General features: G+C 37.1%; 1 protein-coding gene across 10 annotated transcripts in view; it reads right to left on the bottom strand.

Moving 5' to 3' along the window:
• USP34 (ubiquitin specific peptidase 34) overlaps positions 1–25,867 on the bottom strand; it is a 110,296-nt gene that overhangs the window by 29,409 nt on the left and 55,020 nt on the right. For all 10 annotated transcript variants that reach the window (XR_008840170.1, XM_056488179.1, XM_056488181.1 and 7 more), the window contains exons 17-44: positions 25,336–25,451; positions 25,125–25,252; positions 23,756–23,845; positions 23,176–23,271; positions 22,004–22,086; positions 21,267–21,421; positions 20,304–20,417; positions 19,541–19,640; positions 19,239–19,398; positions 18,691–18,817; positions 18,447–18,594; positions 16,799–16,899; positions 16,242–16,451; positions 15,514–15,639; positions 14,660–14,782; positions 14,460–14,543; positions 14,053–14,139; positions 13,025–13,225; positions 11,617–11,699; positions 10,508–10,548; positions 8,415–8,539; positions 7,213–7,365; positions 6,432–6,536; positions 5,879–5,934; positions 5,656–5,776; positions 4,320–4,503; positions 1,120–1,283; positions 143–208 (exon numbers count right to left, since the gene is read on the bottom strand). Coding sequence is in view for 9 of the 10 variants with exons in the window: in XM_056488179.1 (XP_056344154.1) it covers positions 143–208; positions 1,120–1,283; positions 4,320–4,503; positions 5,656–5,776; positions 5,879–5,934; positions 6,432–6,536; positions 7,213–7,365; positions 8,415–8,539; positions 10,508–10,548; positions 11,617–11,699; positions 13,025–13,225; positions 14,053–14,139; positions 14,460–14,543; positions 14,660–14,782; positions 15,514–15,639; positions 16,242–16,451; positions 16,799–16,899; positions 18,447–18,594; positions 18,691–18,817; positions 19,239–19,398; positions 19,541–19,640; positions 20,304–20,417; positions 21,267–21,421; positions 22,004–22,086; positions 23,176–23,271; positions 23,756–23,845; positions 25,125–25,252; positions 25,336–25,451 (3,347 nt within the window). In the remaining variant the exon portion in view is untranslated. The remainder of the gene's footprint in view (positions 1–142; positions 209–1,119; positions 1,284–4,319; positions 4,504–5,655; positions 5,777–5,878; positions 5,935–6,431; positions 6,537–7,212; positions 7,366–8,414; positions 8,540–10,507; positions 10,549–11,616; positions 11,700–13,024; positions 13,226–14,052; positions 14,140–14,459; positions 14,544–14,659; positions 14,783–15,513; positions 15,640–16,241; positions 16,452–16,798; positions 16,900–18,446; positions 18,595–18,690; positions 18,818–19,238; positions 19,399–19,540; positions 19,641–20,303; positions 20,418–21,266; positions 21,422–22,003; positions 22,087–23,175; positions 23,272–23,755; positions 23,846–25,124; positions 25,253–25,335; positions 25,452–25,867) is intronic.

The following is a 25,867-nucleotide window of genomic DNA, read 5'->3' on the forward strand; positions in this document are numbered from 1 at the left end:
ATATTGGAGCAAGGAAAATGCAATGAATAAAAATAATGCATTTTATTTTATCACCAGGGAAACTCCATCTCCTCAACACCTCTGTAATTCATTGACTCACCTGAACTATGTACAAAGAATCTCTAAAATCTTTCATACTTACCATCAGGTATGTAAACATCTTCTGGAGTTCCAGTAGAGTGGTCTTGTGTTTCATATCTTCTGAATACTATCAGAAATTAATAAAAGACAACTTGATCTTTCTGTTTTGTCCAAAAACATACATTAAAAAGATGAAACATTCAAATAAAAACCCAGTTACTTTATTACAGACCATTAGAAAAATGATTGTGTATGTGAACACAATATATTATCTTACATTTAGCATCTTTATACTTATTTTACACCTTTTATGACATGTCAACATCAAATCTGAGGAAAAAACAACTCTACTTCCAAAAAAATTATTGCAGGTAGTAGCTTTTGGGAAAGTATTATTAAGTGTAAGTGTGCAGACCAGCAGCTTCTCTTATTTAGTTTCTTATCTGCATTTATAAATGGCAAATCCAGAAGCTACGTGACAAGTACCAGCCATGAACAATAACAGAAAATTATGAGGTCAATGTCAATTAGGGTGTTTCACACATTTTATCAGTCTTGGTGATGTCAGAGACCAAAATGATATTTTCTCTCTCACAATGAAGAGATAAAAGTGGTAAAACTGCATTTCTGGAGAGAACTAATGTATGATAATTTATAGGATCTGCTATACTTCTGGTAGCATGAGATAAGTGCTCTGGGACTTTATAAACATTCATGAAAAAACATTTGTTAACAAAATGACAAATTAGCAGTTAAGAAACAACAGACAATTCACATAAAACCCAAACCTAAATCAAACTAATTGAAAGCACCAAAAATATTTTATTTCAGTGCCACCTTAAGAATCTACCACATGAAATATTTCAGAAAAAATATCTCTTCACTTCAGACACCAGCAAAAGAATCCAATACACAAAAAGCAGACTAAATGCTGAAGAAGTATTCTTTATCTAGATGTAAGACCTAGCAGTAAATCTGTATTTTTTCAGTATTTGCACTGATTCTGAATGTATATTTCTAACCAAGCCCCACACTCACCTTTGCAGTGAAAATTGCTTGTCTGGCCTCTGGGATCATGTACAGCTGCTGAATAGTGGAGGCCAAGTAGCACGTGGCTCCAAGGTTGGTCAAACCCACAAACCTGCACTCAGCACGAACATCATCGTGTGGCCAATAATCCCACTTGTAAGGTGCATGGGAAGCTGGGAAAGCAGCAATCACACAGGCAGGAAAAGAGTAAATTCAGAGTGCAATTTGCAAAAAATAGAAATACAATAAAAAGCTTGGTGCTCACACTAATAAAATGACACCTGTGCACTGTTATGCACTGTACATTTACAGGCACGATCCAGACTGTGGCTGATCTTTAGGCAAAAGGATTATATATATATTCCTCAGGAAAACCTTCCAAATCTTTGGATGGAGCAGCAGCCTTCCTGCCACACCACTTTGGGATGCAAGGGGCTCACATGAATCAGACTGAAAAAGCCATTTTCTTTTCCTCTAAGCTTTCTATTCCTGTGTGTTTCATACCAGATGCAGAGATGGATTTCTTACACAGGGAGGCACCAGACATGTTTGGCAGGGCTGAGTGACTCTTTTAAGAGCCTTGTTCTGATATGGCTGCCAAGAAATCAGAAGAATGAGAAAGTTCTTCTCATCTGCCAGTCAGGAAGATGGCAACCAATTTAGACAATCTTCCCTGGTATGCAAGAAGTTGGACACAAATCCCTGCAATGCATCCAGCTTTGCTATTTATCCCCAAAATTGTCATTCTCTGAAAACACAGTGTGTCCCACAAGTAATTCAGTACCTCTGCTGAAAAATATATTCAGATAAAGAGGGGGAAAAAAAGCCCCCAGAATAGTCTGGATTTATTTTATAATCCATAAAAGCTATGTGAGGTTCAAGATTTAAACTTTCAATCCTTAATTATTTGTCACAGATGAAAGTTTCATTAGGATGCTTCCCAATCCACACTATCAGACAGAAATTCAGGAAACTATTTGGCATCCTCACATCTTCAGAGACCAGACCCACAAGATGTTCTGCTGCACAAGTAATAGTTATAATCTTCATTTTGGCATTGGCACCAAAACAACCACTAACCCTGAAGCTCTAACGAGGGAAGAACAGAGGTTTAATTCTCCTGTTCCAACAAATCTCAGTGGTGTGACCTCGGGTTACCTGGGCTGGTCAGCCAGTTGAAACAAAGCTCCCCTGCACTTTCACCTCCTAAAGAAGGTCATTAGCTTGGCAGAGTAATCCAAAATTCCCTCCCTTAACTGCAATCCCTAAATTACAGCATCCTAATGCTCCCTTTGTGATGTAAGGACTCCACATCTCTCACTGCTTAGAGCTCATCAAGCTCTAATTGCAGAGCAATCACTGACTTCTCTGTACTTCACAGAGCAGCTGGGAGGATCTTCCACCTCCTTCCATCTGACAAAGAGCACTCAGGAATTTGACAAGGACTTTCTCAGGACGACCCTGTGTTCCCCATCCTGGGATTTTTTTAAGTGACTGACTTCATTTGTGTAATAATTTTTTTCCTTCTTGCATATGGATTTTCAGTAGAAAGGCAAATTTGAGGCTGGTTGATGTCTATCTTCTTTATTCCTCACTGTTGTTATAGAAACCAGCTTTTTCTCAGGAAGAGATGGGGAAACTTGAAACCAAACTTGCAATATTCACATTCTATTTTAAGCAAACTAAAGCTGAATTTTTTTCCTCTCAGAATGATCATGCATTTCTTTATATTCCACCTTCTGATGATGCTACATCCGTAACACCAGACATGATCTTAAAGTTGCTGGAAAGTGAAGTACCTACTCTTTGAACTGAAGGGGTTTATCAGTCTTTAAAGTAGCAAAACTCCAAAACACTGCAAGGAATGTCAAGAAAAACTGAAGATAGCTAAATCCACTCATTAAGATCGACCTGAATGAATTGGGAGTCTGTTAAGAAAACACATTAAAACCAAAGACAGGATGGAAATTTCTAATATTTCCCTTAATGTTTTTCTTAAGAAGGATGGAGGGATAGGCTGAAGACTAATAAGATTACAGAGATAACAAAGTGGAAAAGCCCAGTTTCAATAATCTTTGGATCAAGGAATAACAAGCCCTTAAACAAATAAGGTATCACAAGTCCTGTGCTGGGTGCACATCAGAGAGACAGCAGCACTGAGCCTGCTGTAATAAAATTAACATTCATACAAGTGAGAAATACTGTATATAGAGCAGGAGCACAGAGCAGATGGCTCTGGAGAATTTGGGAATAAACAATCCAGTAAAGAGAGTTTGGAAGAACTGTGGTAAATGTTACAGAAAATTTAAACACCAAGGAATTGCTGAGATTTGGGGTGAGGAAAACACTGACTGTAAAAAAAACAAATGATTGCACCTGGAGAGATGGAGACAACCTCATAGCAAACATAAATATCCAATATTTTCATAAAATATATTCTTCATATTTCTTCTGAGCACAGGAGACCTTGGAAGGCCCCAGGCATATGAGAATAGAACACAAAGCATTATTATGATCAGATTTCTCTTTTGCTTGCTGAATTGTAAAGCACTAATATCAATTTCACAGATTGTAATAAATTACAGAACCTCAGGTTAGAGAAATTTAAACTGGGTGTGTGAAATGAAATCTAGCAAGTTAAAAATGCATAATGAGGATTTGCAAATCAAAGATAAAATATTAACTAACTTGAAACTTTGGTGATTTCCATATTATACACAGGAACTGTGGTTCCAAAAGGCAGGAAGCATGGAAGCCAAGAGGCACAGCAAAACTGCTTTATGCAGATATGTGGGTACAGACTGAAGTGATACCAGAAGTTCTGAAAACATGACAGGGCTGTTCCTAACTCCAGCACCTCCATGCGGTTTCTATACTTTGGTTTATGTATAAATATTCCATGGTTCATGTTAGAAAGAAAAAAGGGAAATCAAAATCCAGCACAAGAGGATGAAACATGTGAAATCCAATGGTACTTGTGTGTACATCTCATTTTACAGGACCACTCACTCTAAATAACCCATACTTAAGAACAGCTGATATGGAAATTATTATGGGATTTAATTTGGTAGCTGAGCAAAAGATGCCATCGCTTGTGTGACACTACTCTAGGTGATGGGGGATAAATAGCAGAGCTATAAAGTGGAATTCCCAGGGCAGTGTTAGTGGCCATGAAACACTCCAAAGCTGTCTGTGCCTGAGGTTCTTACACTGCATGTGCTGTGCCATGACCCAGTTGTGGAGAAGCCTGTAGTTTTCCACAGAGCCTTTCACCATTTCCACCAGCAAGTCATAAGCAGCAGCCCTGGAGGAGTGGGATTTGCACTTTGGCTGTTGTCTGTCCTTCAGACTGGGCAGCAAGAACAGGAGATTGAAGATGTCTCTCAGAAATTCCTGGAAAACAGTTAAATTGGCAGATTTAGCAGCTTTGATGTATTCTTAAAAGATAAATCATATATTAACAATTTTTTAGGAACTTCTACAGACTTCCCAGATCTCTATCATGCAGGACTTTCTGATTTGAATACAAATTCTGAATCACAAATTTCAACAATTTATACTGCATTAAGTGCAGTATAACCATACTATAGTCTAAAGAGGAACATGTCAACTGGAAAAGAATAATAAAATATGATTTATGATTGATAACTTGACAAACCAGACATGGATTTTCAGTAACTTTTAAGACTAGTTTCTCAAGCTTTTCTATACATCCAAGCTACAGAAATCTGACCTTTGCATACCTCTATTTTAATTTCCACATCCTCCTGCACACTATACTCTGTGATTTGAATTCTTACTCTAATTTAATCTGAAAGCTCTTCATAAGTAAAATACACTTATTCAGCAGAAAAAGAGAGGCAGTCTTTAAAATGCTGTCAGCTATCACATTTGGACAATCAAATCACCTTCAGGGCCATTTACTGGTAACAGAATAAACAGATAAGATATAAAAAACATCATTAGACACCAGGACTGATTCAGCTGAAAAAACCCAATAAAAAGTTCTGCAGAGTCCATATAAAAACACATCAGTCTAAAGCAGTTTTACGAAGAGTTTTTTTGGTTTTTTTTAAAGACAATGCAGTTCTCAAAGATAAAATAAAAAGGTTTTTAGCAACTTCCCCTGCCTCACCACTTTCCCACCTTACAAACACATGTGGAATGTGATCATCTTGTAACAGATCTCTGCCACTGCACAGGCATAGAGCTTATATGTTACTTTTACACCACGCTGCCCAGGATCAGGTAAAAATTACCTGTTTCTAATGACTTAAACCAGTTAATGCTGATCAATAGTAAAAATATTTAAAGATAATAAACGAAAATATATAAAATTTCAGGGATGGAAAAATTCTATCCAGGAATTACACAGAAAGGGAAAGAACTGTATGTGCTACTTGTTAATGAATGAATATGTGTGGGTTTGTCCATCATCCTAAGGCTAGAAATATGACATACTCTCATACACAGAGCCCTGCAATCACAATATGGTAAAAAAGGAACTATTTTGAAGTCTCAGTGGTCTTGCAGTGTCCTTCTCACCTGGCCTTCCCGAGAGAATTTGAAAGGTGGTTTGTGCTTGATAACGCTCGTTGCAAGGCGAAGCAGCCCCGTGAGCCCATCATCCTCTATGTTCCCATCCTGATGGTCAAGGATTTCTCTGCTGGATATGCACACACAGGGAGAGAAGGGATGTCACAGCTCTGCCCCACCAACAATAAACACAATGCAAACTCCAGGTGAAATTCCCAAGGGCAAAGCTCACCTCCGAATGCAGTCAGCAAGGTGTCTCGCCAGGGCATCTAAATCAAGCAGGGTTGTCTGATTCAAAAGAAAGAAAATGGAATACAAATGGAAAGAATGATGGATTTCTTTTGGAGGAAACTTTATTACTGCACACAGAAAAACAGAGATAATTAAAACTCATTTTCAAGCATGCTCTAAGGTAAGTTTTCTAACTTATGCTAAGTGGCTGTTAACTGAATTTAACTCTTTCAGCTTTAATCAAATACTTGATTAGCTTCTCCTTGGAACACACTGGAATTATCAACAGTGAATCTCACAGATAATTACAGTATTCCCATGTCTGTGACCTTCAACTAAGTTCACCTTCTTTGTGTTATAGCAAACCCCAACACTCCAGAGTCTCTACCTGAAGCTTGCAAGAGTTACTAAATACTAAATACACATCAAAGTAAACTGGGAGATGGAAAACATCCAAGAGCTGCTCACAGCAGCCCATCAGATCTTAAGGAAAAAACATCTGAATACACAAATTAAAAGCAATAAACACTGGTATGAATGCAAGGCAAACCTACCTGACTTGCATCTTTGACATGAATGTTATCAATCAGTTTGCACAGCAGCCAAAAATACTCCTTACAACCAGGTCGCAGCACAGTTTCCTCTTCATAATCCTCTATCTGTGGAAAGAAATTGCTTTTGTTCTGAAGTACAAAACAAAATCACTGTATTAAAACCCCACAGTGAAGCCAGTAACTGTGTTACAAGAATATTACTTTCTTCAGGCCTCTAAGGTAAATATAAGATCAATGTATTTTACAATTGTAACAGTGTGCACTCTATTTTTCTTCTGCAATATTTATTAATTTGAAAAATTGTCCTGTAAAAGATTTGTAGAACAGTGTGGAGTTCATTCCACCCACTGAAAATCACAAAAATCCTCAGGATCAGACTGGACAAAACATGAGAAATTTGGGCTCATTTCAATTAGTTAATACATCTCTAATTTTAAACTCTCCTGAAAAAGAGATAAATATTGCAAAATCTTCTGTAGCTTGTTTGAATTTAACTCTTTATTACAATATCTGTGTATGTGAACACTCAAATATAAGAACAAGAGCATTTCCCAGAATCTGTTCTGCATTTCACCAGGCACAGCCAAGCTGTAAATGACTGCAGTGTCACAGTCTAACCACTTTTAGAAAGCTTCTGGAAACATCTAAACCTGAAGCCTTCATGTCTCTGCATATCTGAAATGTCAGACACAATAATGTGCTGTCATTTTTAGTTTCCATCTTTTAAAAAGTATATTTAAATTTATCTTTGAGAAAGTCTTGTCAGTTCTTAAATTCTTACCCTAATTGGTTTCAGAGCTTGAGCATCAGGAAGAAACTTTAACAAGGTTGATGCAGCCAGCAGCAGAAAGGAACGATTGATGGAGTCCCCCCCATCCAGGCCAGAGAGAGATAACTTGTACAAACCATTGCAAGACTCGTGGCGAACTGCAGTCTAGGAAAAATTATCAATTCACATGATTACACACATTACTTGGAAGATTTTTTTCTTTTCTAGTTATTTTATAGGTATTTAAATTCTTCTTATAATATTTATAAGGTTATCAGGGTTGTATGTGTCTTTGTATTACATGTAATGTGCATTTAAACTGCTTACAGAAAAATCCAAAATATACTATTCTAATTAAAAAGATGATTTGTCTGTGCCCTGTGTCTCAAGTTATGTATTTTCTAAGGAAATGATTAAAGTGACTAGAATAAAACACATCACATTTGGCAAATCAAGGAATCCTATGTAAATCCTAAATTTACCCTTACTCATTCATAACTACTAATTTAATTTCACTAGAAGAACTATTTTCTTTTTTTGTTAAGAAAAATATCCACAGTCTAATCAAACTTTGGAAGTTTGCACTCTCTCATTCCAGGGATTTTAAATGAAGCCAGCCTGTAAGCTTTTTCTGTATTTGAGTAATAAAACAACAGATAAGAATTATCACATCATGTCCACCTTGCACCTTTAAGCAATCACCAGTAAATACAAAAAAACTCTACTGTGAATGTAACTGATGCAATTTTAAAATCTTTACTACAAGAGAAAAAAATTACTTAAAGCTAGACAAAGTTTTGGTCACGACAAAGATTCATGTATCAATTCTCATTTTGTGTTCTAAGTAGACAAAAATAAATAGTAAAAAAAAAAAATCTAGTAATATAAAAAACATAATGGGGGAAGTACATTTAAGCTAATTCAAGTTAGGTGGCATGACCCAGAAATTTCAACAAATTGCCCAGAAATTTTAACAAATTACAATGAAAAAATGAATGGCTTCAAACAGAAGCCAATGACAAAGTGAGAGTTTATAACCTGGTTTGCCACTGACCACAGATGTACCACCTTCCAGTGATCACTTCATACACAGCACTGCAAGTAACTGAAGCAGATCCTGCCACTTTTAGCAGGAAAATACATGTCTTGAACCTAATGGCAACCCACAGTTAATGACACTCATTAGGAATGTAACAGCCTGCCCATTACCATACCTCTGGAATAAGCAGGGTGAGCTTCTTGAGCCAGTCTTGCAAATGGTCACTGTCAGCCAGACTGGATTTCACCAAGGAGCAGCAGTGAGCCCAGCTCACCAGGAGCCACATGGAATAGTGAGTGACTGCAAGAGGAGAGAAACCCCACTGTAAGCAGCAGCAAAGGCCACAATGACATTTCAGTCACACTAACAGGCAAGCCAAAATCTTTATTGCAATTAAAACACAAAAAACCTCAGAGTTTTACCAATATGCTGATTAAATACTGACCACTGTACTAATGATGACCATCCAATTACATTAAATATTACCAGTGATGGGCACAGTCCTTTCCTAAATTTTGCATCACACCTTCACACTTATTTTCCATTTTCTGGGCCACGTTTGTGTTTCCCTAAACAAAAATTCCACTGCAATCATCTTGCAGCCTCCAAGTAACACTGGAAATTCTTAGGCAGTGTCTTTGTAAGGAAATTAGAGCAAGAATGAGTATTTTGCAGTCCTTCAGACTCTATCCAGTGTCACCTTTCCTCTGTAATAAGGCCAGCAGGCTTACAAGTATGAAGTATTTCAAATATCCTGTTTTTCAAAGGAATTATCAACATAGAAATCATTCTTCATCTTTCATTATTTAGAGACTGCCAGCAGCAAATGGTACCAAAGCCAAAGACCCACCCAATGACAGCAATTACTGGGACCAGTATCTACTGGGATTTGTTCCCAGCAAACAAAGCCTGAACACTCAATTACAGATGCATCATCCAAGGGTGTCCAGGACAGCTTTTTATGGGATGGGACCCCACCTGTCTCACCAATGAAGCTTTTCCTCTTGGCAGAATAAAGAAAGCTGCCCTTGGAATAAGGTCAAATTTCAATTTTTCAGGTGCAACAAGAGTTTATTCCTGGTAGCCCACCCATCTTCTTAACTCCACCTGAATTTCTTGTTTTCTTCTTTGCAAAGTGTTATATTTTGATAGGATCCTGCCTGGATACCTCTGCCATTGGTTATCAATGCAGGATAAAATGCTGTATGGGATTTGTCTGAATTTATTGTTCTCCTCATTGATGCAACTTGAGCTGGAAATTCTCACATGGAATTTCTGCCACAAGCCCGATAAGAAATATTCTGGCAAAAGAGAAGCAGCTGCTGCCCATGGAAAAACTCACTGAGCAGAAGATGCTTCCAAACTCTGCCTCAGCTTCACTTCCAAAGTAAAACTGAGTTTCCTCCTCTTTTAGTGATGTTTTATCTTATAAAGTTTGGGAATCAAGGGTGGGAGCAGGAATGGGGGAAAATCCAGATGGGATTTAGCCTGGAAAGTGGATAGGGAAAATCTGGATGAGATTTCAGCCAGAAACAGGAGTGGGAAAAACCCAGACAGCAATTATCTGAGAAAGTTGATTGGGAGAAAACCCGGACCAGATTTCACCTGGAGTTAGGTAATGATGGAAAACCTGGACTGGATTTCACCTGGAATTAGGAATGATGGAAAACCTGGGCCAGATTTCACCTGGAATTAGGAATGATGGAAAACCCAGACCAGATTTCACCTGGAATTAGGAATGATGGAAAACCTGGGCCAGATTTCACCTGGAATTAGGAATGATGGAAAACCCAGACCAGATTTCACCTGGAATTAGGAATGATGGAAAACCTGGGCCAGATTTCACCTGGAATTAGGAATGATGGAAAACCCAGACCAGATTTCACCTGGAATTAGGACTGAAGGAAAATCAGACCGGACTTGTGCTGGGAAGCGGCTCAGGGAAAAACCTGGACCGGATTTCACAGAAAATGCAGACTGTAAAGGGGAAGAAACATGGACTGGATTTCCCCTGGAAAGTGGATCAGGGAATAACCACGACCTGATTTCACCCTGAATCCAGACTGGGGAGAAAACCTGGACTGGATTTAGGCACAAAATTAGATCAGGGGAAAACCCAGACTGGATTTCACTCAGAAACCATGGATATTTCCTTGGAGTAAAATTATTTTTCAGCATTCTAAAGGTGGAGTAAATCAAAATCATAAATTATCATCAATTTGCTGTCCCTCTTGTTAGTTCCGGACACAGCTGTTTTGCAGCACTGACCTTCATGCCTTGACCTGTGATCAGACTGAGCCTTCAACACCCTGACAGGAAGAAGAGAAAATTATTTGAATTTTATCACAGAACACAGCAGATTATCACTCAGAAATACAAGTACACACAAGGCACAACACAGTTACTCTTAAGTAACCACTTGGAAAATAATTCACATTAAAAGGATTCATTGCTTGCAGTATTCAAAATTAGCAACAATAATAAAACTATAAAAACCTTCAAGTCACCCCCATAAAGCTCTACTGACTACAAGATTAAAAGTCAAAGAAAAGTACCCACAGTCCCTTTATTTTATCCAAAATAGAGATGTCAGAGCTAAGAACTGACCCACAGAGAAGAAATCTAGTTTTCTTCATAAAGAAACCACATCTGAATAAAACTTTAAATGCTTATATTTATTTACTTCCATTTTTTATTAAGTACAATAAAAGGTTATAAAACCAAAAATATAGCATATATACTTAAAAATTATTCCTGCAACTCAGCTAGAGGTCAAAGTTAAGCACACTTGCAGACTGGAAATGTTCTGAATGTCCTTAACAAGCTTTTAAAAATATGGTAAAACAACTATCCATCATTTAGAATCAATTCTACAACAGCAATGTAGCAAAAACCTGACCTCCCCAGCATCAGTCTGACTGCCACAATGCAGCCTTACACAGAATTGCTTTTCTCAGGATAAAAAGGCAACAGGACCAAAATCTTCAATAGGTGAGATTTTGCCTTCAGTATCAGCAGGATGGAAAAAATAAGTCAAAACTAAGCAACATGAAAGTGAATTTATTTTAATTTCTCCTTTACGCTGCCTTGAAATTGAGAACGCTCTGGAGAAAACCAAGATATTGGCATGAGAATTTATGTCATTTATAGTTTACACATCCATGCCTTACACCCTGACCACAGAGTTCTCACCCCTCTCCTCTCTGCCACCGCAGGAGGTGACTAAGAAAAGCAAGTCTACAGCCTCAGGAGTTGAGTTTCTGATGTGGCTGTCAGTGGGGACCACAGCTGGAAGAGCCCTGGGGTGGTGAACTAAAGCAGCGATGGAAATGCGCACACTCGATCAGCTTTATCACAAAAATAAAAAGATATTGTACCTAGGTGCCAAGTTGTCATATGTATAAGCAACTGACATAAGTCGCTGAATCAAACTGGTTCCCTGGACAAGTACAAGAAACACCTTTAAAAATTGAAGTCGAAAGAAAAAAAAAAAAAAAAAAACAAGTTAATATAACAACAAGCTTTTTGATCTGTTTTTCAATTATACACACTGTGTGAATCTAAATAAACCCACCTGTGCAGAGGAGGAAGAGCCAAAGGCAAATCACAGCATCTTCACAGTTAACAATTTACTGGTTTTATTAAAGTAGAGCTAAAATCCCACGTTTCACTGACTAGGTCTAGATGCTAAAATTTCATTCTCTAAGGAAGAGAATTCAACTGAATAGGAAAATCAACCATTTATTCAATCCTTTTAGTAAAAACAGGGTGTTTTTTAAAGCATAAACTACTCACAGCCTTTTAAAAACCTTAGGTTTGCATGAGGATGAGTTTGGACACTTAAATTTTGCCTCTGTGATCAACACATTTCATTGACTGAACACTCTTTTAAAATATTCATCTTTATCAAACCTGACACACTACACAGAATTTTAAAATCCATGTCTGAAGAAAATCTTAAAATATTTAATTATCAAATCCACAGTAATCAAAGATATTAATCAACTGCCAACTAAAAATTTAAAACCAGTTAGAGAAAGCGACAGCAGCATTTACATGTTAAAAAATGAAATACATTTGGTAAGTTCCCTGTATGACAGTAGCCCTGGTGATTGAGGGATTTGTTTTGTCACAAATGGCTGTTATTTATAGAATAGTTAAGGTCTTTCCAGGTATAACAAAGGGGAAGTTTGGCTCCAGCTCAGAGTTCAACCTGCACTTTTTGGCAGTCACAGCTGGTCCTGTGCCCAAGAAAGTCGATTTACAGTGAACGTTTCCCTGATGCCAAAATATTCCATGTGCTTGGCCTGCTTTAGGAAATCAGCATACAGGGATTTGGCAGGAAGCTTTACAGCTGCAGGTAAGTTCACACTCTGTCAGATACCCCTAATAAAGTTATTATAGTGTTTACTAAAGCAATCCAAAATGGATTTAGCAAGGACAAGGGCAGCTCATGTTATAACCATAGGTTAATTATAATATGCTACTGTAAAAAAGGATTGATCAATTTAGGAAACAAAATCTAAGAAACGGGGACAAAGCACTGAAATTCTGAATTCCCAATTAATGCATTAATCAACACCAAAACACCTTTTGGTTGCCAGGTTTAAAGTTATTTGAATATTTTGCAGAGAATAAGTAAGAGATCAATTATATCACTGATATCAACTAGCACTACTAACTCTTCCACTACACGAGTTTACTACTAAAAGAAGGACTTCACATTTAATCTTTCAGAAAAGGAGTTGTATTTTAAAGCTGCCAGAAGCTCTGGCTGTCTCCTACCTCAGTCAGCCGAGGGATATGAAGGCCCTTCACGTGGTCACTCGTTGTTTTCCTGGATTTGCCCGGCCACGTCCTTTTCCTGTGGCTCTCTGCTACCCCAGACCAGGCAAAGACATCGTGATAAGCCAAATCCAGATCTGAGGGATCCACTGCAAACTGGCAGATCAGCTTCAGCAAGCAAGCAAGACAGTCCAGCTGCCACTGTGAAGGGGAAGGAAAGGACATCTTCAATTTTGAGGGGTTTATTTTATACATAATTCAATGCCCGCTACGGAATTTGCAACAGCAAGGTACCAAGGATAAAAAACTACAAGTAACTTGAATTTAGCTCAAACTTATAATAGAAAAATAATGAAAAGGGTGATTATTAGTCATTCTTATATAATATGTTCATTATTGAAAAATGTCTGTATTAACACCACAGCCACTATGCTAATTGTTTCACTGACAGCAAGGGAAAACTGTATTTCTTGGTCTCTTAAACAAGGGAAAGATAATGAACAGATTACTACCCTTAATACAGGCTATAATAAATAATTTTCCAAATAACAACCTTCTCTAAAATAAGCAGAAAAAAGAGCAAAAATAAGTACTCCATTCTTGTTTGGCTACTTTTGCCTTCTTTAAAGAAGTATGATCTGTTACAGTAATATCAATGCAGTTGCAATCATTCCTGAGGAAGGAACACAGGCTTTTTTTCCCCTCTAAGGTACTATGAACTACAAATTTTAAGTTCAACAACTTTAAGAATGGACAATCCTCTTCAAAATCCATAGAAAAACAGGAAGGATGGTTTTAAAATATAAAAAAGCAGAAGTATATATATACTCTTTTTAAAAAAAAATAAACTCTTCCAGGAATATAAAATATTTAAAAAAAAGATGCTACCACATAGACTCTGGTGGTTTCAATCAGAGTATGAACCCATGTCACAACAGAAAAATAACTGTAACAAAGGCCCAAATTACTAAAAGTCTTTACAAATAAAGGAATGTTCTTCTGGAGAGAAAGAGTGAATGAACACCTACCACAGTCCATGATTCCTGTTCCTTAGGCTCTAGGATTCCAGAATTGAAAATTTCCAGTAACTGTTGGAGCCCTCCAGCAGCAACAAACTGTAAATGTATTATGGAACCAATGTCAGAAAAAGCAGATACAGAAACACCACTGAGATCAGTTAGATACCAACCTAAGCTTTAGAAATTAATAAGTAAGTTACAAATTATTCAGCTGGATATTTTATAAAAATAAATGAAATAACTGTACATGGCTATGACAAATTTACAAGCCTGGTAACACAGAAAAACTTGCAAATGTTATCCCTAAATTTGATACAAAAGATTTCAGGATAGATAATGTTTTAAATGGGTTTTTATTTTATGCCTCTCTTGAAAACCTGTCTTAGGTATCATGGAATACTATAGGAAAAACAAACCTTGCAGCTCCACGTGTTTTTACTGTTTTCTATTTGATCTTCACTTGAATCATCTGAGTCTGGGTAAAGATCACTGTAACTTCCCTAAAGACAAACAAGATGAACTGTAAAAACAGCTCAAGAATTGTAATATTATAAAGTAAACCATCAATCAATGCTCTGGTTCAGACAAACACAGATATTTTGTGCAAGACAATTACCGTAGATTCACGTCTTATCCTCCTGTTGGGCTTTCCCAAAGCTTCAATAATTTCTAGGGCATACAAAAGTTTATGGGCACTTTTTATTCGCAGAAGGTCCTTCCAGCTAAAGCCATCATTACCCTTAGAAGATGAAAAAAAGATAGCAAGCAATTAATACAATTATATGTAATGCTCATCTATCTAAAAATTCAGGGAGAGGATGTTTCAGGTGGCACAGACAAATTATTTGGGGTTTAATTTCATCTCTTTCAAGCATATTTCTATACATGATTAACAATCTGAATAATGAAAAGGCAACATTATTATATGCTAAAATACAGTTTTAAATTAGAGGAAAGCAAATGTCACACTGTAACTGCCACCAAAATTTTGATGCATATGTGCATAAAGAGCTGTAATATCTAAAATTTGTTAGGATGTAATTTCAACCACTTTTAAAGAGACTAAATAATATTTTCATCTGTAGGACAAGAAATTAACTGTGCTTCCAAGCAAGCCATGCTCTGAACTGAGGGAAGAGCACAAAAGCATCACTATCACAACAGCCACAGTATTAAAGCCAGGCTGCAGCTGAAGAAACTGCTCTTTCAATCCAAGTAAAAAGATTGTGATCATTAGTTCTGATTATTCTTTTAATTTATAAAACAGATTTTGAAAATAAATGAGAAAAACAGCTTTGGGAGCTAAGCTGATATCTCTCTGTTTAGTTTTAGATTTATTAGGTTTACTCTTGTTTCAGCACACTTTGCATACGTACTACATAACATTCCTATTTGGGGAAAATTCAACTAAAACACTGGATGCTGAAAAATTCAAGTATAATAAAGATAAACATGTCAAACTTTTTTCACCTGCTCATCAGAAATATTCTGGAATGCCTGCAGCATATTAGGGCACGTTGGTAGGAGCATTAACAGTTCCCAGACACGTCTGGATAAGTTTTCTGCATGGAGATGGAGCTCTTCACACCTTGCACTCTGACAAACCAAACCACAACCATTCTTACTGTGAGCTTCTTTGGGAAAATGACATTTCAAAGCCCAAAAATGTATTTATTTGTAATTAAGAAGCTGTTTCCTATCTAATAATTAAATGCATAATTGGGGACAGGGCTTGCAAGAAACTAAGTTACTTGATCTTTAAATCATATCCCATAATTTGAAATATTTAAATTATAAAAAAATTACAGGCTCAAATCTACTATATATGATTTAATTTCCCTCAAGATAATGGGTTTTTGCAATAAAACTTTACAAACCTTTCTTCAAGCCAAGTCCCATTATGAGTCACCACGTCTACTTAAATAATCAATAGTTTGTTAAGAATTGTTTTTATAGCTTTTAGAACATTAAAATGTATCAGAATAATATTGCTGAGAAAAAATTAGAAAGATTTTAACATACGTGAATAAGGAGGCAATAAACATCTCTAGCAACTAAACAGAGTAGACAAAAACAAAAGAGAGTAGAGTAGAGAAAAAAAAAAGAACAGAGTAGAAAAGAAGAGGCTACATGGGAAAACCAGATCCAATTAAATTAGACATAAATGCAATTGTTCTAATAAAATTACTCTAAATTACCTCACTATCTTCCATAGCCACTTCTCCAGAAGGAGGCTTAAAAGAGGCCAGCATCTCTAACAAATCAAACAGGGTGGTAAGATGAGGTTCTTGCAGAAGTAGAAGCATTGGAATGTTGTCCTTCTGAGGAGGAGGTAGGCAGGAAGCTGGGAGCTGGACACCTTCACCTTTCCTTTCTCTCCTGGGGGCACCCAGGGACACAAACACCATCTGCAAGAGACAAGGAGCAGAGAGACAATTTTATGACAAGCCATGGAATGTTTTCACAAGGATCAGAAATAAAAAATTAAAGACAGGTTGATTTTTTTGTAGTCAAATCTTTACTTTGCAGCATTTTCAACAACTGCCACAACTGAAGTTTGGGTTTGCTTTCACTTTAGGCATTCATGGTGCAGCTGCACTCCTGATTCTGCCCCTGAGGCTGGGGAGACTCCAGTCCTGAGTTGGTATCACCCCAGAGATGGATCACACTCAGCCCCACATCCAGCAATCAGCTGCAGAACACAAAAGTGAAGTTTGGCCACTGCTTGCAGTGACTGCTCTGGTGCTGGCAGTACCTGCATATCCTTAAAGCCCAACTCATGGAGTGTTTTCTCATCATAGTCAGTTGTCAGCTCGTGCCCAGATGAAATCATTCTCACAGGTCCCATGAGGCCACCTAGGATAAAAGCCCATTTCAGCAAAATTCTGGCATCACAGGTTCAGTTTTACACAAACTTGATATCATTTCCTTAAGAAAAGTGATTATTACTTGTATTCACAATTAACCTTTTACTTGTATTCACAATTAACACCTTTTCAATACCAGGTCACTGGTATGAAAAGTGTTTATAATACAAATTTAAACACACCTACCATATTTTGTAGCAAATGACACTATGCCACAGCAGGATAATGGAAAATGATTGTGATCATGAACAAAATCCCCTTGTACCATGCACTTGTGGTCAAGTAAAAGAAGCAATGATTAATCTTACTTAAATATAAGTTGGAACCAAAAAAGTCACACCCACTTCAGAAGGGAAAAACTGAGAACACCCTGCAAAGAACTCAACACTGAACAAGAAACCTGAACAATTAAAAGATTAAGAATTTAATTCCATTTGGTGCAGACTACCAAGCCTCTCTTCCTACAAGCACACTTTGCCCAACTTGACCACATTTCCAAAATGCCAGATACAACAAGGACAAATATGTTTTGCTATGTGGCAGAAAACAAGAGTTTCTTTACTAAAACTGCTTCTGATGAGTGGCTGGAAAAGGATTTTACAAAGAAGGCAATTAATGTGTCCAAAATTCAGTCTGGTTTACTTACAGTGTGTCTCATTAAAACATATTTTTTAGAAGTTGTTAAACTGTGAAAAGCAAGTCTGAATCATGTCTAAACATATACTAATAGTGGTGCAGGAAAGAGCTGGTTATGGACAGAATTTATTCAGATAATTATTCATTACATGCCAACTCATGCTTATAATGACAAAGAAAAACGGAGAAAACAAAGATAATTCAAAAAATATTTTGAACAGCAATAACTGATATGAATGCTGTAATACATAACAACAGGAGGATTTAGAAAACATCCTCCTGAAGGATAAAGCAGGAATTTTCATTCACTCACAAACACAGTAAAGGAAACAAAAGGATGCATATTCACTCTACAAAGCAAGGTGACATTCCAAATTAGGAGGCAGAAAGCAGGATGAAGAATCATTTATGCTACAGTATGACCATAAATTAAAAAGCAATTGCAATGAGTAAGAAAAATCTTCCACATGACTGGAATACATGTATACAGAGCATAAATTATGAATTTGAATTGTGGCTTCAAACTCTGAATCAATGGGAGAGCCGAAAGTGCATGAATCAGATGAAATACAGAGTAAGATATTCAGAAATGTAGAATTTTATCAAGGTGTGTGCAATATAATATCCAGTTTACAGAAAATAACATAACTCAAACAAGAAGAAAATGTGGGGGAAGATCTATTGGAACACAGAATTTGGACAGATTTAAGGACTATACAGGATTTATGTTTTCTTTGCTATTTCAAATAAATTGTTAAGAAACAACACTATTAATTAGAAGTGAGGGTGATACTAATTAGAACTACAACTAAAGAAAATAAATCATAATGCTTGCTGGGGGAAAAAACCCCACAATCATTTCAGCTGTAAAGGCAAAATGTCCAGGTAGGAACAGCTCACCAGGGAAATCCCCTTTGCGACTGCTTTGGCCAAACTCCTGAAGCTGTGCTTGCTGATTTATCTGCTCCTTCTGCAAATTTTCATACCAATGTGTGACTTCTGCTCGGAGATCAGCCACCTGATCACTGGGGTACATTTCTATGGTCATCTGAAAGAGGACAGGTGTTTTATTTGCCCAGGAGAGCAATGCAGTTGCTAGCATTGAACAGGGCAGGGTGTGCCTGGAAAAGGAACTCTCACTCACCTTGTCAGGAAGTCCAGCTGGCTGACAGACAATCCTTAGAGGTAGCGACTGTTTGTCACTCAGGGCTTTCAAGTGACTGCTGATACCAGTGCCTTCAATCTGCCACTGTCTCAGGTGATATGCAAACCTTAGGAAGCAGGGAAAAACATGGAAAAAGTGTTTTTGTCAAAGCCTACTTAACACAAATGTTCCTGAACCATGAGAGAAAGACAAAACCTGTAAATAGTTGCTTTGTTTTTTTTTTTTTCAATACGAGGAAGTTATTGACACCCTTGCCATTTTTCAAATAAAATTAAAACAACTTTTATGGAGTTTCTTTGGTGAGGGATGGGGAAACATGAACACATCCACACATATTTATACAAGAACAAGGGCCAACTCTGGTAACTGTTTAAACTTTATTTATTACCTTTCACAATTATTCTCTATTATTTCCTTTACACAAAGAAACCATTCCTTAAATTAATAATCACTCTTACCACACTCATCATTATGGTAAAAGAATAGAAATGAATTCTGCATCCAAAGATATCAATAGAGTTTCTTACCTTCTCCTAAAAGCCTCCAGGTGTGTTTTCAGCATTAAGAGTCCTCTTTCAATAATGGTCAGACTGGAATGAGAGTCTTGCTCCAGGTTACTCGAAGCTATCATCAGACTCTCCATACACTTGCTAATAAATTCCTGTTCTTTTTCCAGACCAGTTTTACCTGTAACACCAGTTCAAATCAATTTATAAGCACAGCTTTGGAACAATCAATTTTAATACTAAGAATAACAAAAGGATAGTGCTGGGCATTCTTTAAAACACTTCAAACAGGAAAAAGGAAAGGTAAGAATTGAAGTTGGTACCATTGATGTAGTAAGAGTTGATGTACTGGATGGCTGCTCGACTGACATCACCAGACTGTGCCCTTAAAGCAATGCCCCAGAACTGGTCCATGCCACACAACTGTTTCACAAAAGGAAAGCAAGCACAGAAACAAAACATTGCCTCATTATTTTACTGGGAATGAGGGTTTTCTGATCTGAGACATTCTTTTTACTTCTCGACTTAATCATTAACAATATCTCATTTTCTCCACTGCTTGCACTGTCATCACCACACACACCAATCAGTACAAAACTCTAAATTTTTCAGAAACATTTGCAAAGTCTGAAACATGAGGAGAACTGGCTGAAATTCAAAATAGTGAATTTTCATTTTTGACAAACAGGAATACTTCCAAATGAAGCCATAAAACCCTAATTATAATCAATATTCATTGCAAGAAAAGAAATGCCTCAAATCAATTTGGAGGATTTTATTTATGATGTAATTGCTCAGGATAAAAAATTTCTAAACCACATAAATTGAGACACATTTTACAACAGATTTCTAGTCAGAGTTAAGTATGCCTAACAGAATTTGACTCTTCTTCATTAGACAGCAAATGTCACAAACCCCTTTTTTAAACTCAACAGTGGATACATTCACTTATGATAAAATATTAAAGGTGCACAAAGAGATGCAGACAACAGGTATCACCTTTTTGTGCTTTCCTATCTTTGCCTGGAGAGACCAAATCCACAAGTGCCAGAGAGAAGAAAAGCAAGAGACAGAACCCAGGCTCACCTCAGAGTTGGAGCCACCATCATAAGCACTTGTAGCCAGCCGAGCCAGATTACACAGATGCTGGAAGAGGTTTAGGCCAGTCATGCTGATAGTTTCAGGTTTTAGCTGTGGCATCTAAACAAATGCAAAAACATGTCAGTGGTAGAACACAGTGCAATTACAAGGTATTTATTTCACTAGCACTGTTACTACTAATCACTGTTATTATTAATCACATTCAAATGTAGTAGATCAAATAGATTTGTTCTTGAAAAAGATCATACCCCGAGTTTTAGATACAATAAAGAAATCAACCATAAGTGGCTTAAACAGTTCACCACTGATTTGAACTGCAAAAATGCAGAGGAAAAAAGTGATTTCATTTTAACATCAGCTGCTTAACTTATCTACAGCAGGCGAATTTGTTAGCATGTGGCACCCATCCAAAAAAACTTATACATGTGCAAAACTAGACAAAAACCTGTGTAACCTTGGGAAAGAACTAGACAACATTAATTATTGCACAATCTATCCATTTTATAATGTCATTTGTCAAAATAGATGGATGGAACCCCTTGGAGAAAGCTCTGCATGTTTGTCTTTTCAGTGGCTGTCGTGCTGATATTTATGGGCCCCTCCCAAAAGGAAAAGTCACTTTTTCAGTCAGGTTGAGCTGTACAGCATAAAGCAAACTATAGTTTTGTGCTGTCTTTTTTTGCAAATTAAAATAAAGTGCTACACAGCTGCAGACACATAAGCTATTTGTAAAAAAAGCACTTAGGTAAATTGTAGTATGAAAAGAATTCCCACTCATTCATTTCCCTCCTGTCTCCAAGCAGAGAAAAACATTTGCATGACAAGCAGGGCCCTCCTGGACTAATGAAAAGATGATTTCCATAGAAACAATTTATACATTAAACAGTGTTGATATGGAATGAAACATTCTCGTTGGAATGATAAAGTTGCAATTAACTCTGTCCATACCTTTTCCAAAAAAAGATGCTTGTAAGTCTCCATCCCCATGGCATGCTGGTCTTTACTCCTTACTTGATTCAAGAACCAGTGTAGTGCATCATCATAACATTCAGAATCTTCTACTAAGCAGTGCCACAGGATGTCCACTTGTTCTAAACTCAACCCTACAATTAGGGAAGTATTTTTAACTACTCCTTTATAACACCAAATATTCCATAAAATTCAAGAATACACGGAAAAATCAGAGTATTTCTGTTAGGTGACAGCATGTAAATGCATCATGACAATTTGATTAACTATAGTGAGACCACCCAAGTATCAATTGTAAAAAGAGCAATTTTTTTTCTTCATAAGGAAAATTAATTAACAGTATTAAAATAAAAATAATTACTTCTTTTTGGAATATAGTACTCCAGTAAAAAATCTCTGGGAACATTATGGACACAAACTAAAGCCCATAAGTACATAATGTATTATCTTACTTTAGTAATTACTACAATCCTATTATTTAGAAAAACTGCAGAACAGAGAACATGAAAATTTGTTCACACAGAACTTCAACAGAATTTGAACTCCAGTGTTGGTTCTGTGCTTTTGCCAGAAAATCTTCCTTCATTTGAAACTGTCTCCCAGATTATTTTAAATTCTATGTTTAAAATAACATATTAAGCTGACATGGATTACTAAGAAGTATTTTTGCCTTACTCTGGGTGTGCTTCTGTGGCAAGATAACCCCAAATACTCACTGAAGTGATCTGGAGATCCCAGAGTTGAAAACACACATGTCAGGAATTGAAGACGAACCTGAACCTCTGCACTGTGGCTGTATCTGAGTGAAAATTTGGACAAAAATGGAAGTTTGTTTTCTTGTTTATTGCCATAAATTCTTTCCTACTCATCTGTGTGCCTCTTAAAAGCATAAATAATTGTTTCTTACAAGTTTTTCTGAATTTCTAGTTCAGTGTATGGCTCAAACCCCAGCTAAAGATGCTGCAGAACCCCTCAAACAGCAGAATGACACAACAGCTGTCACTAATAAAATCCTTGTTTTTTTTTTTGTTGGGAATTCAGAAGGGGGATAGAAATGGGTTTTTTGTCTTACAGTCCAATTCAAGTGTATCATTTTGTCACCCTGCAGAACCTACCTTATTTTTTCCCCTAAGCTGTAAAATGCTGATATTTCTACTCTGAATTTCCAATTCCAAATGATATGTATTCTTTATAAAAATAGTTTCATAACTTATATAAAAATATTGACTTTATTTCTATTTATATAGTAAAAGCTTGATGGCAAGAGGAGCAGAACAATTTCTCATTTTACCTAAATTTAAAGGATCCCACCTTCCTAAGTAATTCCTCACTAAAGCAACATCTAATATAAAGGGTGAAGTTAGATTTGAAGAAGTTAAATTGGACCCATAAATAGCAACATTTTTCAGATGTGGGTGCCCATATTGATTTTGACATCTGTCAAAACATGAACAGTCTCTTCCTCTAGGATTGGGGAGCTGGAAATTATATTGCTTGTTTATATACCCCTTATTTTAATCCCACAGAAAGTGTAGATGGATGTATTCAAACAAAAAAAATTATGCAAAGACTAATGACAAATTTTAGAACTAAAACATTTGAGTAGTTCTAGAATACTAAATCACTTTAAATTAACTTGAATATCAAAACCTTCATGTTTATTTGCACACAAACATTCAACATGACATCTAACAAAAAATGACAAGAGTTGGGGCTTTTTTAAGAAAAGGGAGCTATTTAAAATGTTTTTGCCGACTTTTGTCTCCCTAAGCAGAATATGTCTCTATAGAAAGCATTTACTTACAAGAACACAGCAGCAGCAACAGAAGAAAGCAGAAATGGTTAAAACCATAAAATATCCAACATTCCAAGTCAGCTGTGTACTTACAGTGCATGCTTGTGTCGTCCCTCCCTGACTGCCTGGATGTAGTGTACCAAATTATCAAAGAAAAGTTTCATCATATTCAGCTCTTTTTCTGCCCACCTGTGGCAATTTAAAGGACAGAAAGCATTATGGTTTGCTGAAAAAGATCAGAAAAGCCACAGAAAGCAGACAGCAGACAGAAAATGGCACACACCTAACCCCAAAGTAAATATGCAGTTTTTCATCTACCATGAATTCAGCACTTCTTCCTGGCAAACCTTAAGGTTTCCTAATGTTTTCAGGAATAGGACTGACAGAACACTCCCTTTTGAGCCCATGAAAACTGTTCATAAAGACCTTAATTCAGAGGAAGTCTAATTCAGAACTGGGTATATGTTTAAATGTCATGTCAAAAAGGCCAAGAAAAATTGCTGCTAATCATTGTCACCTTTTCAGAAGTTCTGCCAGTCCAGTCTCTAGTTACACCAGGCATTGTTTTATCTGCTAAGGAATGCTGTACTGTGTATTATCTTCAACTCTCAAAGGATTTTATACACCAAAGAGGCCCCTAAATGCCAGCATTGTTGGGACAGGGATAACTTACATTGTTATCCAATGTGTATCATAGCTGCTCCCAAATTGTTGAAATGTTCCAAACAGCTTGGGAAGGAGACGAAGTGAAACTACTACAGATCTAAAAGAGAGAGAGAAACAATGACAACACATGATTGTTACAAAACTGAAATGATGGACTGAAAAATTCTTTTGAGAAGCTCAGGCTCTGTGAGCAAACTAAAGGAAGGCACTAAAGGAAACTAAAGGACAGCACTGTAAATCATAAATCATAGAGTGACTGGGGTTGGAAGGGACTTAAAAATCAGCTCATTCACCCCTGCCATGGGTAGGGACATCTCCTACTACCCCAGGTTGCTCCAAGCCCGGTCCAACCCAGTCTTGGACACTTCCAGGGATGGGGCAGCCACAGCTTCTCTGGGGAACCTGAGCAAGGGCCTCACCAGCTTGACAATCAACCATTTTTTCCTTTTATCTAATCTAAACCTACTTTCATTCAGTTTGAAGCCATTCCTCCTTGCCCTGTCACTCCAGGCCCTTGTGAAAAGTCTCTCTCCCAGTTTTGTGTAGGTCCCTTCAGTACTGGATGGCCACAATTAGGTGACTGAAGCCTTCTCTTTTCCAGGCTGAACACTCCAAACTCTCCCACCCTTTCCTCACAGGAGAGGGGCTCCAGCCCTCTCATCAGCTTCTCTGGATGTGCTCCAACAGGCCCATGTCCTTCCCATGCTTGTGAATCTCCCATCCAGTCATCTAGGAAGTTTTCTGAAGCTGAACTACACTTACTTCAATTTCTTTACATGTAACTCCTTGGACACACAGCTGAGATTCACCTCTCATCATGCTTGTAACTCATCTCACAAATGCACTTCTCAGCAAAAAGGTAACACTGAACACAGAGGTGATATCCAGCAGTCATTATGTACCATGAAAACAAATTCCACTTTCACCAGTACAATCTCACAGCTTTGGCTGCTATTAAAACAAGTTATGTGAGGTCAAGGTGTTCCTTCCTAACAGATATTAGACCCCATAACAGACTTGGTGGGAAAGAATTTCTCCCACCTGTGTGTAAAATCTGAATGTTCAGCATAAAATGCTCAGGCCAAGGCATCTGACCTTGCCCTCGGCTGACTGAGGTGCAGACCTGATTTTACCAAAGGCAGGAAAGCAATAACCTCTGGCACAAGGGAGAGCAGACAAACCCAACAAAATGAGAAATTCAGAACACCAAAAAGAAATACAGCATCAGAAACATCCACAACACTATTTTTATTCTTTTGCTTTTGCCTAGTTTAAGTTGTCTTCCTGTAAAATGAAGAAACTGTTATAGTCAACTTGAATTTGTGGAATGTTGCAAAAGTAAGATACTTAAACAGATAATTTATGATTGAAGTTACCTGTTGTTTGCTAAATTTTCTAAGCAGCCTTCAATAAATCTCATTCGAATCTGTCTGTCAGTGAACCAGCACACTAAGGAACAGAGCAGCTTCTCTGCCTCATTTATTAACCCTTCAGAGAGATGAATCTACAGCAAGTAGAAAGAAAGGTCAATGAACAGTATATATTTATTTTATTTTCAAAAATAGTGTTTTCTGGTATTGGACTCACTGCATCTTCATCCTGGACCAGATCCCAGAGCAGGGTATTTCCTTTCTTACAAACATTATCCAAATTAATGTCAGTCACTGCATTGCTGTTGTACTGATGTTTGTGAACTGCTGGTCCTGCACAAAATATAAAGACCATTAGTGAACAAAGAGAAGGAACCATCTGAATTGAACATTACTCCCTAAGTGCACAAACAACAACATGTTTTATTTGTTAACTTGGCTATTTCAAAGTGCAGCAACACTGTAATTGCAGCCTCTTTTATTACATGGACTCTTAAAAGACCATACCAGTAGCCAACAGGGCAGTTGGGCCAATATTTACACTGATTTTGGCTAATGACAAAGTGAATTAAAAACAGAACTGAAGAACTGTAGATGCATTGCTTTTTAATTTAATTCATACTGTAATTAATATATTTCTTAAGCCTTTCTGTGGTCCAAAGGGAGTTATCTCCATAACCACCATGGCTGGAACACAGGGAAGGAATTCATTTCAATAAATTCCCCTCCTGCTACAGGACTCCCTCCAT

Source organism: Oenanthe melanoleuca, chromosome 3 (genome assembly GCF_029582105.1).
Source record: "Oenanthe melanoleuca isolate GR-GAL-2019-014 chromosome 3, OMel1.0, whole genome shotgun sequence".
Taxonomy (NCBI): Eukaryota; Metazoa; Chordata; class Aves; order Passeriformes; family Muscicapidae; genus Oenanthe; species Oenanthe melanoleuca.